General features: G+C 39.7%; 1 protein-coding gene across 6 annotated transcripts in view; it reads left to right on the top strand.

The window, feature by feature from the left end:
• vps13b (vacuolar protein sorting 13 homolog B) overlaps nucleotides 1–14,010 on the top strand; it is a 457,366-nt gene that overhangs the window by 206,653 nt on the left and 236,703 nt on the right. For 4 of the 6 annotated variants that reach the window (XM_088326329.1, XM_088326334.1, XM_088326333.1 and 1 more), the window contains 4 exons: nucleotides 349–484; nucleotides 1,993–2,262; nucleotides 3,836–3,992; nucleotides 4,072–4,186. In XM_088326329.1, coding sequence (XP_088182455.1) covers nucleotides 349–484; nucleotides 1,993–2,262; nucleotides 3,836–3,992; nucleotides 4,072–4,186 — 678 coding nt within the window. The remainder of the gene's footprint in view (nucleotides 1–348; nucleotides 485–1,992; nucleotides 2,263–3,835; nucleotides 3,993–4,071; nucleotides 4,187–14,010) is intronic. The other 2 variants (XM_088326330.1, XM_088326331.1) reach the window with 2 other exon arrangements.

The following is a 14,010-nucleotide window of genomic DNA, read 5'->3' as shown; positions in this document are numbered from 1 at the left end:
GGTTTCTAGCAGTCTCTAGTGATAGCCACTGGGACTGCTTGTTACCTGGATTTTTCGTCATGCGGCGCAAAATATATATCAAAATTCTCTTGTTTAGAGGCACTCGTATAAAGAGGTACCACTGTATGTCTGCTTTTCAAAGGTGGCAATATTTTATTTTATTTTAATGATTAACTTGAAACATTCTCTTCGATTAGGACACAATACAATCACATTTCAATGAACTTGAGGCATCATCTCTGAAATATTGTTTGCCACTTTTCTGTGTGATCACACGCACTCACTTTTCTTTCCTCTCCTGGTCATTCTGTTCCCTTGTGCACCTTTTGTTTCTCCCTTTACCCCCAGTCCGGTAGATGGCGATCGGCAGGGCTGCAGAGGCGTAATCTTCTCTTGCACTGACAAGCTGAACAGGCGCACCGTGTTGGTTCGACCGGTCAGCAAGCAAGAGACTTTCAGCCAATTCTCTGGCTTTTTTCCTCCTGTAAGAATACAGCTTCTCATCTTTGTTGCTTTCTGCGCTGCGTTTCATCTGTAGTGGCTTAGGATCTGTGCGTTCCTCAGAGATGTTTTGGCAGCCAAGCGCCTCAGTGCTCGACTTTGAAACGCGCCAGCTATACAGTCAAGTATATTCCAAGCACTTGCACTTAATTTGAATCAGTCATGTATGATTCTAAAGGGATATAACTCTTTGAGATGATATTACTCTCTGAGGAATGTGAGTTTGGTTGTTTCCACTTTTTCTGAACTTCTTCCAAAACAAACGTAATTGTATGCTTCATGCTGCTTTTTTTCTTTCAAGTGCACGATTCCAGTTAATCAAAATGATTTATAATTAGTTTGACAGGTAGTAAATTAACTATCACTAATTGTCTTGTATATATGTATATTTTACATTACTTTCCTCCCTAAGTGCCTATCTGCATAAATTAAAAAAATAATAATAATTCCCCCCAAAAAAACCTCATTCCTTTTTGGGGAATTTTTCCCACCACTAGATTTATAGTTCGTATCCAGAAAGGATTCACAGCACTTCAATGATTTAAATAAATAACCCTTTGATTTTAAGAAGCATCTTGAAAGTAATATAAATCCACAAATACTGGATGTTCCGGACTATAAGCGCACTTAATAACCTTAAATTGTCCCGGAATTCGAAAGTGTGTCTCGTATACCACAAAATACAGTTGATAAGATTTGAAATATGTACAGTGTTTTAGTTGTGAGTTACTCCACAAGGTTTTATGGTATACTGATTGATCAATGGCCCAAATTGCAATACACCGTATGTAACAGGATTCAAACTTTGGTCATAGCGGTGAGGGCGCCATTTTTTAGTAGACCATCAGTTGTACAGATGACCTACCGAAAGGCATTAGACGTGATCTCATTATAACACTGTTTTTACTCTCGCTCGACTAATTTACCTGTGCATATATAACATGGTGAAAGACAGAAACAGGAAATGGAAAGCTTTTCAACAAAATACCATGCAAGCTATCTTATTTATGTATACATAATAAACTGAGTGTAATACTGAGGTAAGTTCTAAGCCTATTATATTTGATTTGTATCACTGGTGGTCTAGTGGTAAAATGTTAGTGTCCTCACCGATGCAGTCAGGGTTCAATTCCTGTCACAGACAATGCTTTGGCGGTTTTAATCAGCGATAGCTATCGACTGTTTAATCATTGCACTATTATATGCCGTGTATAATGATCCTTACACAAATAAACACAGTAGCTCTTACTGTAATCTCAAATGCACTCGCTGTATATTGCTTATGTATGAAAATATATGACAAAACACTTTTTTGGTAGTGCGCCTTATTACCCGGTGTGCCTCATAGTATGGAAATATGGTACCTTCAGTTGAATCATCAACTCATTTTGACCTATTACCAGGTAATAATTACCTGGTGTATTAACTTATAAGTTGTACTGCAATAACCCTACCTGTTAATGTAATTGTCTCTTTCTCACCACTGGCTAGACGGCAGCAAAGGTCTTAGAAGGCTCTCACCAGCAACATGGATTCTTGTCCGTCACGTACACGCAGGCTGTGACCAAAAATGTTCGTCACAAACTCACATCGCGGCCTGAAAGGCCAGCACGCAGCGCTGCCGCAGTTGGTCAGCAGATGATCGCTGACCCTCTAGCAGACTGCTCACCTCAGTATTTGAGGGAAATTCTTCTGACGGCTCAACCATTTGACGTTGTCCTATCCTGCCCTTTGCTAACTACAGTAGTTGGAATATTCCAGGTAGGAAGTAGACACGTTATTTAAAGGTGTTCCCAAACATATTTTTTTTCTATTAAGCACATAACATGTAGTGTTCCTACCCACAATTATGCAAATATGTTGTAAACAATTCCACATGCCGGGGTCTCAAAAATGACCCATCTGGCTCGTTTAATCTAGACCTGTGACATTATTGAAGGAACACGCCACTTTCAAAATGGTGAATCCCATTCTCCTAACATGTGAGGCACATTTGATTCAGACAGCGATTTCAGTTAACTGCAATTGCATACCGCTCATTACTGCTTGGAAAAATAGGAACTCTTAGGGACGTAGCTAAGGTGCGCGCAAATTGTTGGGCGGAATGGTGGAATTCTTGTCACTTTATATCAGCCGATTGACGGAAAAAGATTGTTGATCATAATTAGTTACATCTCAAATTACCATAAGGCATGTGGAAGTAGCTCTTGGAGACTTTATTTTAGTGATCAAAGTCAACAAAAATAAACCTTCTTTTAATCGACACTACAATCAACTTACGCTAGCCACTCTGGCCCTTTTGTGTCTGACTTTTTTGCCTCATATATACAAAACCGGTCCATATCGGTCAAGTAATGAGTATGATTCCTTTTTTTGATAGCAAATTACATGGACGAAAATAGCGGCTCTGATTATCAGTTCATATTTACAGTAGCTTAGTTTACGCATTATTTAAATTTATGAAGAATGTTACGTTCCTTGGCTTGCACCCACGTGAAATACATGATAAGTGTTTGTGCAATGATAATAATGTAAACAATAAATCAGCAATTATTAGCAAAATAATACATTTTTTTTTAATTGGTACTGAAGAATTTGGAAAATTGTCTTTGAAAGTCGTTAAAAATTGCCTAGATTTGGCCATGAAAATGTGTATAAACCCTGAATGTACTTACCCTGTAACTGGGGGGGCCTGGTCACTGTTGCGTGCCACAACCTCCAAAAGCGGCGTAAGGTAAGCTTAACTGTCGCCAGTCTTTGTTCCTCATTTTCCTTCTCCTACTTTTAGTTCAGCGAATGTCGCTTTTCGTTGTTTTTTTTGACAGGTATGTGGCGGTTAATATAATATTGTCTGCTATCTCCCCGTTACCTTCGAGGCTGCTGAGGGCTTTCCTGTTTTGTTAGCTCTTGGTTGTCGCTCGTTGGGTGCCCACACTGTGTTAGCCTGGCGTTAACCCTGGTTTTGCCGTGTTGCTTAATTAATTTTGGGACGGATTTGCGATTATCGAAATAGCCGCTTTTCATTGTTGGCTCCCGGTTAGCTGACTGTGTGTTTTTTGGGAAACTTCCCTTAAAACACTCGTGATCTCTTTGAGCATTTACCACATAAAACAATATGGGAACTGTTCCTCCTATGACGTCACAGCTCCGGATGAAAAAACATGTTGTATTTAAAATGAACTATCTCTGAAAAATGCCAATGAAAAATATGTAGATTCCAAGCAAATACATGTACTATGTCTAACACTTTCCATGTCTAAGAATTTGGGAATACCTTTAAGTTAAAATAAATCTATTTGTCAGACAAAATCTTTAAAATCATCCCAATTTTTAGACGACAGTACCAAAGCGCTACAAAGACCGCGGCAAGTCAGCGGGACAGCCAATGAGGAGCCACACTTTGACTTCTCGATGTTTGCCTCTCATCTACATCAACACTAATCTCATCAGGGTTTTCTGTCCTCGAACACCTGACAAAACTTACACGCCAGGTAAAGGATTCCGGAAAGAAGGCTACTTCTAGACATACACATTTTGGACAAACCATTGACTTCTTTTTTTATATTTCAGCAGAGCTCCTTGTAAACAAAGAGGACACTTTGGTATTGAAGTTGGGTTCCCTGAGCATGGCTCCACAGGCTGATAATCCTCTTACCCGGACTGTGCTACGTAAAGACCTCTACCAGTAAGATGTTCCCTTGATTTATCTTCTCAAAAGGTCTAGGTTTCCTACACATTTTCAGTCGCAGATATTTCTGGACTGCTGGCATGCTAGTGTAGTACTCACACGTTTTCAATCTTCTACAAAACCTACATGTGTCACCCTGCATAGTCTCACACATGTCAAAGCTTAATCTCAATTCTGATAACAATATGAATAGTCTCTTTGCTGTGTCTGCAATTTTAAATGTGGACTTGTTCAGACCACAGTAGACAAAACCACAGTAGACAGTTCCACTTTGTGTCAGTCCAAAAATGAGAGAACTTACATTGCTTACATTTTGGGGAGTATTGCTAATTTCTTTTTCTCCAGACGTGTATGTGAGTTTAAGTATGAGTTTACATAAGATTGGACAATTTAATCCGATAGATTTGAAACAGGCAGAATAAATTCAAAGTTCCATTTTATATCTCCTTTTGTAAGCACTAAGATTGAGGACCAACTGTTGATTTTTGCAGGCAATTTTGTTTATGTAATGAAATACTTTGATTCAAGAAATGAATACGATGAATATAGAAACAAGTGAGTGTATACCTTGTGACAGTGCCTCTTCATGGTTCAGGGATCCCTTAACCTTTCGGTTTGTCAGAGCACCACTCCCTGTGTAGTGTCTTTGGCGGGTACAGCCTGGCGATCCCCAGAAGAAAATGTTGTACATTTTAAATTTAAATGCATTGATATAGTGCGTTTTTAGAGCAAAATCAAAAAGCTAGATCGATTATGTAAACTATTGAATCATAAATACCTTAGTTATGAAAGGCAATGACAAGTCAAAGCATGGTTAACAAGACACGACTTGACTGCAAAAGAAATCTGCTCGTCATCTAATTAGACTAAAAATAACTAGTGTTGTTCTGATGTTGATGCAGTACTATTTCAAGGTATCATCAGCGAGCAAACAGACCAAATTATCGATATGAATTTAAGATTTGGTTAAATTACTCATATTGGTGATTTGGTAGATTACAGTATGAAATACTTGTCCCGATCTGACAGAATGTTGATTCTTCTTCGATGGTTTTCGGGAGGTTATTGAGAGTTAAGGCCCATGTCCTCCAAAGTGTTTTCTTCTCGAAGCAGATTTCTCTAATTGCTTGCAATGACAGCGCCTCATTTTTATGCGCTGTTGATACGCCGGCAGTGCAACAGGGCAGATTTTAAACCCTATTTTTTGCTCGCCGAGTTGAAACATGCTCAACTTGGGTAAAGTGTGATGCCAGTCAGTGTCACATTTTATCCAGATGTCTAATCACAGTGCAGGCGGACGGGACAAACACTGCAATAACCGAATTTAGTGTTTGCATGTTTTGACAGAGTTACCTAGCACCAATACACACCATGATACGTTATATGATGATCTATAAGTTGTTTTGCTTAACTACATCTATATATGATTACAAATATTATACTTGTATCAATACAAGTTTATGAGACTCTTGCGGGACCAATTAAGTTGTACAGACCGCAAGAATATTTATGTGTGGAAAGCACTCGCAGAATAAGGGCGGTCATTCAGTAAATATTTTCAGGGTTTTGTACCTTAACTCATTCACTTATTTCCCTTCAATTTTATTTTTCACAATACATAGAGTGGCTGCTCAAAATAACATTTAAGCTGCATCAGCAGCGACAAAGCGCAATGAATGACATCTTCAATGTCTGTAGTTTCTGCCACCACGAACAAAAGGTTCATATGGTTGAAAGCTGCTTGGCCGGGAAAATCAGAACTTCTAAAGGGAATATCTCTGCACAAAACATATTTCCCTGCTATAGGCAGCGTTGAGTATCTGGATTTTGTCACAGCTGCCTGAAAACCACAGCCCCACATTGTGTCCGTGAAAAATGCATTTGTTTGAATGGGCAGATATGTTGCTGGCAAACATATGTACTGGTGGGAGTGGGGGGATAAAAGTGATGCCTAATGCTTTGTGCAGCTGCAAGTAAGATTTGTGCTGACACACGACGTAATGTGGCGGGGGAGAAAGGGTGGATAAAAACACCAGCGGGTATGTCTTAAAAAGGGAAAATGCAAGCTGGCAGGCAAGGATGATCACTGCTCAGCTAGGGGGGTGCCCAGCAACCTGAAACAGATATTGAGAGGAGCATGCATGGTATTAATCAGTTACCATAGCTACTGTTTTTACTGCCTTCTTTTCAAGTCCCCTTTTTTGCTCAATGCAATTTCACATGTGGCAATGTATTATATGTCTTGTTATTGTGAATGTTTGTTCAGCATAGGCTTTACTTACACATACATGCCCTGACCATGTTGTTATCTTGTCAGATGATGATTGATGGTTTAGTCAACATAAAAGCAATATAGTGGAAAAAAAGTTGCTTACCCCATTTTGGCTTGGAGGGGGATGGGTGCCAGCAGGCTGTTCTTGCCCAAAACATACCACATAAAATGGTGCCCCTACTACCATAGTAGTTAAGGGATCCAACTAACCAACAACCCTTATTATAGCTTGATAAATTCTGCTCCTAGGATTTAGATGTGCTGTGAATGAGTTGTGTTTATTTATCTATTCATTGTTTTGCCAACCTCTTGTGTATGCAGTAAGAGTAGATGGCAAGTTTTCTTTTCACCACGTCATGCGCCTATTCAAACCAGCCTCATTATAGTCTTCCTTTTTCTCTTAGGAGCCTCAAAATTCCGTCAAACATCTGTATTCTCCTCACTGTAAGGAGCATTGGATTATAAGGCGCACCCCTCCCAAAACAGTCTTTTGTCACATATTTTTCCTACATAAGGCACACTGGACTATAAATTGCATGAAATTGAGACCTTAGTAAGATTCATGCATAATCTTTGTGCTCTTTATATACTTATGGTATACAGAGCGTTTCAAATGTCTGTCTGTATATTTTGACACTGAATATCGCCATTGAGGTTATCAAAACAAATCTGGTAATCAGAAAGCTTGTATCCTCAATTTTTACAAAGAATGTTCAAAGATGTTCAACTTCAGCACCATTGGTCACACGACACACATCAGGCCAATAGTCAAATTCTTGCCGAAGGTGTCCTATCATTGCATTCTCAATGGTTGCCACAGCTTCTGTTATTTGTGCCTTTAGCACATCTATGTCTCTTGGATTATGGGTCAAAATGACCAATCCTCTCACAAATCCTCACGAAAAGAAATCTAAAAGAGTGACATCTGGATATATGGGTGTCCAGCTTATGTAATCATTCTGCCCTGAACATCCAATGTATCCGTCTGCCAGTGTTGTGTTCAGAAACTGTCTAACCCCGAGGTTGTTGTAAAGCACTGTCTCTCCTCGTTGATTTACTGGTACTTCGCTGAAAAGTATTTCAAATTTGTTCTATCACCTCGTCTAAAGTACAGGGGCATCCTATTCTTTTAGCCGATCATTAGCACCCCTGCATTTAGCATACCACTATGGACTTTCTCTCTCGTGGCTCCTTTGCCATTGCATTTTTCTTTCTTTCGTGAATAACAGCAGCTGGTATTAGTTTGTATGCCGTGTTCATGTGAAGCATCATTGCCCCCTATGCATCTTACCCAAGAGGACAGGTGAAGAGACCAAGATGCGCCCGGGTACTGGGGGAATTGGCAAATTGGCTTTCATAATACTTGTGTACAAACCTTTTGGGGCACATCTGAACATGACCTGAAGCCAGCTGTTGACGTTTCATCACCAACAACGCATGCGCTTATCTGTACTAAACAATGCTGCATTTGATCCCCCAAGTCATATAAAGTCAGTCATAGTCAACGGGCTGTGATCATGTAAACATGTGCGTGTTTACAAACTATAACCACATGTGGCTGCAAAAGGCACACGAGATGCCAGTAGCCATTTGCTGTAACTCTGTATAAAGCGCACCTCTAATTACATCCGTTGACATAACTGAATGACTAATCCCAGCTACAGCTTGGGTTTTATTGTCTCTGCACATGAAATTGGTTAGAATGTCCAAGACAGGGTTTGATTCGAATGCCACCCCGGGAGACGAGAGGCCGGCGAAAGTTCCGGAAAGAACCTGGCGTAAACATTCCGACAGAGCGGATCGAGACGAGGCTCCGCTAGCACTATCTTCAGCTTGCATTTCATCTTGATCGTGTTCTTTGCACTTAATCTGTTCCAACGAAGGCTAAATAAACGCGTGCCTGTAAGGCTGCCGGCCTAAATCGGTATTCATTGCACGGTTCATTTGGTAGCAGTTTACAGTTTCATTTGATCATGCAATGTTGAATTTGCGTTCCGTAAAAGAGGAGGTCCCCAGCGGCTTCTCTGCTCAGCAGGAATTATTACACATGCCTCAAGGCTTCCCCTTTTTCTTCCCTTTCCGTCTCGAGCTTACAAGGCCGCTGTCAATTTACACAGCTGAAATCATTTTCCTGTCTTGAAATTGTGAGCATGAGTGTTTGTCCGAGGAACGTCCAGGACGCGTTCAACCCTGACTTTCTTGTGGTTTTGGACCCTCTCCGAAAACACTCAGGTCTTTTACTCCTCACTGCTCCTTTTTCTCTTTTTTTTTTTCATATCATCCGCCACAATACAACTGAAGCGTTTTTTTTTTCTTCTTTACAAGTTCTATGACTATTACTCTTTGAATCTGTAAGGATGGCAAACCAAAAAAGATATGTGATTGCTTAAGATGAAAACTGCATGATATCAACTGTTTGGTTTTGCTCTTACGATCGCAAAATGTTCACTAAAGCTTAGTGAGAGTGCCGATACAATAGTCCCTTGATTTTTGTAGGGGGATGCCTTCCAAAAGAGTCTTATGATATTTAAAAGCCTGTGAATTAGAAACATTAATTTATTAATGAGATATCAATAACATATAATATATATGATTGTAACAAAATAACAACTATATATCTACAAATAATGGAAAACACATAATTGCAGTTGAACTAATGGTCTTTATTGTCATTACACAATAGTACAGTGGGACCTCGCTACTTCGCGGTTCGACGCTCGCGGCTTCAGAGATTCGCGGTCTGTAATGGTTAATTTTTTTTTTTTTTTTTTTTTGAAGGGGCGTCTCTACTTTGCAGATTTTCACTTTTTGCGGGAATCCCCCTCGGCCGACGACCTTAGCACGGCGCGCCAATCTCGTTTCCCGCCCCCCTAACCCCACAGGTCCCCCCAGCTACCCCTTTCCCCCTCGGCCGCCCATCTGTCGGCCGGAGCCATCGAGGGCCGTGTAGCGCCATGTAGAGTCATCGCGGCCCGAGCGGGAGACGCCGGGCGCCGGTGTTGTGCCCAAATGAGACTCCCATACAAAATCCTCCCCCTCTCGCGTGAACGCGCATTCTGCTGCGCTTCCGACAGGCCGGTGTTATGCCGAAAAATGGATCCCTGCCGAGATTTGCATACCCTGGCTACTATAACCACTTTTACCTCGTTTTATCTCACTTTTATATCACTTTTCGGGAATGTATGGGCGAAAATATAACCATAACCACTTCGTCTTGCATTTGTTGGGAATGTAATACAATTTAAACCATTCTGTCTTTGTATTTGTTGTGAATGGAATCGAACGGTAATGCACACCGTATATAAATCACTTTTGAGCAGGTAACATGTTTATTTTACCTTTTTCTACTCAAATCGCTCGTATTAAAACTGTTATGCACTCTACCATAAAGCTTATTTCAGCATAATAAGCTCCAGGTAGAGTGCATAACAGTTCTCAAAAGTGAGTTATATACGGTGTGCATTACCGTTCGATTACATTTACAACAAATACAAAGACAGAATGGTTTAAGTTGTATTACATTCCCAACAAATGCAAGACGAAGTGGTTTTGGTCATATGTTCGCCATTACATTCCCGAAAAGTGATATAAAAGTGAGCTAAAACAAGGTAAAAGTGGTTATAGTAGCTAGGGGATGCAAATCTTGGCATGGATGCATCATTGGTTGGTTTCTCATATAACCCCTGTGAAATTGGTTTGAAAAAAATCCAAAAAGTCTAGTCCTTTTTTAAAAACCCCAAATTATATGGATTGTTTATAACAAACTTAATAAGAAGGTTTTAAATGAAACAACCAAACACATTTTATTTTTTCTCTACAAAACACACCAAAACCGATACAGTGGAACCTCGGTTCTCGACCACAATCCGTTCCAGAACCCTGTTCGAAAACCGATTTGTTCCCATAAAAATAATGTTAATCGTTTGAATCCGTTCCAACACCCTGATTGTTTACCTTGAATGTTTAATGTAAACTGAAGCTAACCCAGGCTAATCTTACGTTCCCGTTATCGTAATATTCCGTACAAAAGATTACGCTAACATGAACGTGTAAAAATAAAAATATCAGGTGGTTTACAAGTCATTTAGCACCCGGGTCTCCACAGCAACTGGTGAGCGGTTCATTGGAAAGGGGGCTTCGTTCCAACACCCTGAATGTTGGGCTCCGTTACAACACCCTGAATGTTTAACTTGACTGTTTAACGTAAACAAAGCTAACCCAGGCTAATCGTACGTTCGTGTTATCGTAATCTTCCGTACGAAAGATTACGCTAACACGAACGTGTAAAAATAAAAATAAAAAGGATAAAGAAAAGAATTATGAATGATTTCTTACCTTTTTGGTGGTCAGCAGAAGGCGCAGGTGGACGGTGGGGTATTCCCTAGCAAGATCAGACACTCGCACACCTTCTTTATATTTTGCTATTATTTCTTTCTTAAATGCAATAGTTGTACGCACTACTTTTCTTTTTTTCACCTGTAGCAACTTTGCTGCTTGCACTGACTTTCTTCGGAGGCACAATTAGGGGCTAAAACACTTCGTACACCTATACTTACATATACTTAAAAGCGAAAGCAAAACGAAGCACGTCCGCACGCGATAACAGTTGGTCACGAAAAGAGCGATCTACACCCGTACGCCGCTCAGCATCGCACCCTAGCGGACGCACTCACGCATTACCGGCGTTCCAACTCCGATTTTTTGACCGAATAGCGAAGCAAGAATTTCTCAAAATTTTTGGTCGGACTCCGATTTGTTCGAACTGAGAGGTGTTCGAAAACCGAGGTTCCACTTTATACACAATTGACCCTAAGTACTGGACTTGTCCATTTCTGACTCAATATGGCTTTCTTTTTTACCCGAGTGATTTTAGTTTTTATCTTAATATATTTTTTGTGTCATTTGTAAATAAACGTGCTGGTGGTATTTGGGTGACAAAAACATTCACAAGGGTTTCATCAATAGAAACATTTTGAGAACCTGGTTTTCATAATTCATATTTTTTTAATTTTTATAATTTAACATTTTTCCCTGTCGTATAAGAGTGAATAGAAATGTATTTTATTGTACAGTGTAATGTAAAACATATTATTTCTCCAGGTAAAAGCAAAAATGTATGAAGACTGAATACTTGAGTATGCATTTGTGTCTTCGCCTTCGTGCATACTTCCCGTCTACTCCTCAGTGACACAGCTTGATATTCCGTCACATACCCGTTACCTCATAGTCTGTCTGAGAGAGTCCATGGGAGCATCCCGCAGTGCCTCAAAATATGTGTTTTGTTATTTTGTTTTGAACCGTGCACATTTCGGAGTTTCCATGGTAACAGGGGAAAGCCGCCTCCACCGCTGCTTGGTCAGAAGTCGGAAAGACAGAAGCCAAAAATGATGTGCTACATCTATAGACCTTATTTCAGTCTTCCCGTTGGTCCTTTACTTTTCCATATGAGGTCTGCACCTTTCTCCTTGCTAAGTTCTCCCATTTAAATTGAAATTTCCTTAACCAAAGTATATTGTTGTCAGTATTTTTTAAAGTTCGTTGTTATTACTCGTATGAAATGAAATGAAATGATCTGCATTTATATAGCGCTTTTCACGTCAGGACTTCCCAAAGCGCTTTACAGTGTGCTTCACATTTCCCAATAGCGGCTGTGCAGCCATGTAAGGCGCTCACCTGCTTATTGGGGGCATTAGGGGTTCAGTGTCTTGCCCAAGGACACTTCGACATGTAACACGGAGGAGCCGGGATTCGAACTGCGATCCCAAGACGAGCGCTCTACCTCCTGAGCCACTGACGCCCCCTGTTGTAGATGTCAAGTTAAAGGAGTCTTTGTATTGCATCATTGGTTTCTGTGATAGATTGTTTCATATGTTTTCTGTCTCAATGAGCGTTTACACTAATGTGGGTGTTGCAGTCACCTTGCAGCATGACAATACTGTATATTGAATTGGTGAATTGTCTATGATGTATTGAACCTGAGCCTCAAAGTCCTTAGTTTCTTTGTTACTGTGTTCTAAGTTGCAGAGGCCTGGATGACTGTGACCTTGACCAGCGAGGCACATATTCCATGTGTCCAAATTTGCATATGTTTTCACTCTTAATGTTCTTACCAGTGACTTCTAACAAAATCTACCTGTGATTTTGTGTCATCCGTATATTTCCTGTGTAGGGTTTTACCCATACATGTCTAAACCCGTATTAAAATGGGAGTTGATTTTTCGTATTTAAAATTAGATAGAGTAAATTATTTTTACAGGTTTCTGAATTGAACTTGTCCCTGTAAAACGTAGTTTAAATAAATATTTAAACAGAATGTATTTTCTTTGTATGATAAGGCTTCTGTCTTGCCAGTCTAATTAGTAATCAGGACATTGGAAGTTACATTTGTAATAATACGAAGTGGTTTGATCCAGGAGTTCTTTTAACACAGTGTACAGTATGTCACAATTCTCAGCCCTTGTGCTTTATTTTAGTTTTTATTGGAATGTCATTATTTTGGTTATGCTTCAATTGCCTAGAATGTCCTTATGGCAAAACTGCTGAGTCAACAAAAACAAAAATGCAGTCCCAGTTTTTTTGGAGCAGTTTTTAAATCTAAGGTAACCTACTTTACTGCTGTAAAAATGGAATTGATATTAAATGTTGTTCTGCCTGGGAGAGTGGAATGTCTTTCTAGAAAAAAAATCTAAGGGTCAACCCTTCTGACTGTCTGCGAGGCATTGTGTTGAACTTAAATGTTGTTCTGGCCTGGAAGGAGGGGAATATCTTCCTGGGAAAAGCTGCTGAGTCGACAAAAGCAAAAATGGCAAGTCAGCTTTTTTGATTGCGTTAATATTCAATGTTGTTCTGTCCTGGGAGAGAGTACTGTATTTCTGGGAAAATGCTGAGTCAGGTTTTTTGGGGGCATTTTTCACATCTAGGGTGATGTCTGAATATCCCCCACCCCCTTCTCGGGTGAACACACACAAAAACATATCAAAAAACATTAATATATGCACATCCCAAAGGAAAACATTATCATAAATTATAATCAAGTTCTTAGCGTCCTTTGCAAGTTTGTTTGAAGCAATGACTGCTAAGTGGTTGATGCATAGCGTAGTTATATTTCATCATTAAACTTTGGTTGTATGGGATGCCGTTTGAGTATTCTAATGAACCATTTTAAGCTAGGTTTACTCTGGTGCTTGCTAAAGGCAACATGACATAGTGACATGATGAAACAAAGGCACCAATGGAAGAGAATAAAGTGAATTGGGAGGATAGAACAATCAACCAATCATTATTTATATTAACCATTATCATTATGTTGAATACTTTGATCTTGCTTTTTGTATTTTTTTCCCCTTTGACTGATTAGTATATGGTACACTTTTCTCCAGCAACTGGTTTTGATTGATGGATTTTCAAATTTTGCAGATCCTACAGCAGACACATTATATAGTGTGTAAGCTAATCTCAATAGATGTAGCAATGACATTTACTGTGAGGCGTCCAGGTAACTTGTTTGTGGAGCTAATTCTCTAAGGGAAGAACAGAGGAAACCAAAAAA

This window comes from Urocampus carinirostris, chromosome 2, assembly GCF_059441175.1.
Source record: "Urocampus carinirostris isolate Australia breed hairy pipefish chromosome 2, RoL_Ucar_1.0, whole genome shotgun sequence".
Lineage (NCBI taxonomy): Eukaryota > Metazoa > Chordata > Actinopteri > Syngnathiformes > Syngnathidae > Urocampus > Urocampus carinirostris.
Note: the sequence above shows the minus strand (reverse complement) of the source record. Positions and strands in the feature narration are given on the sequence as shown.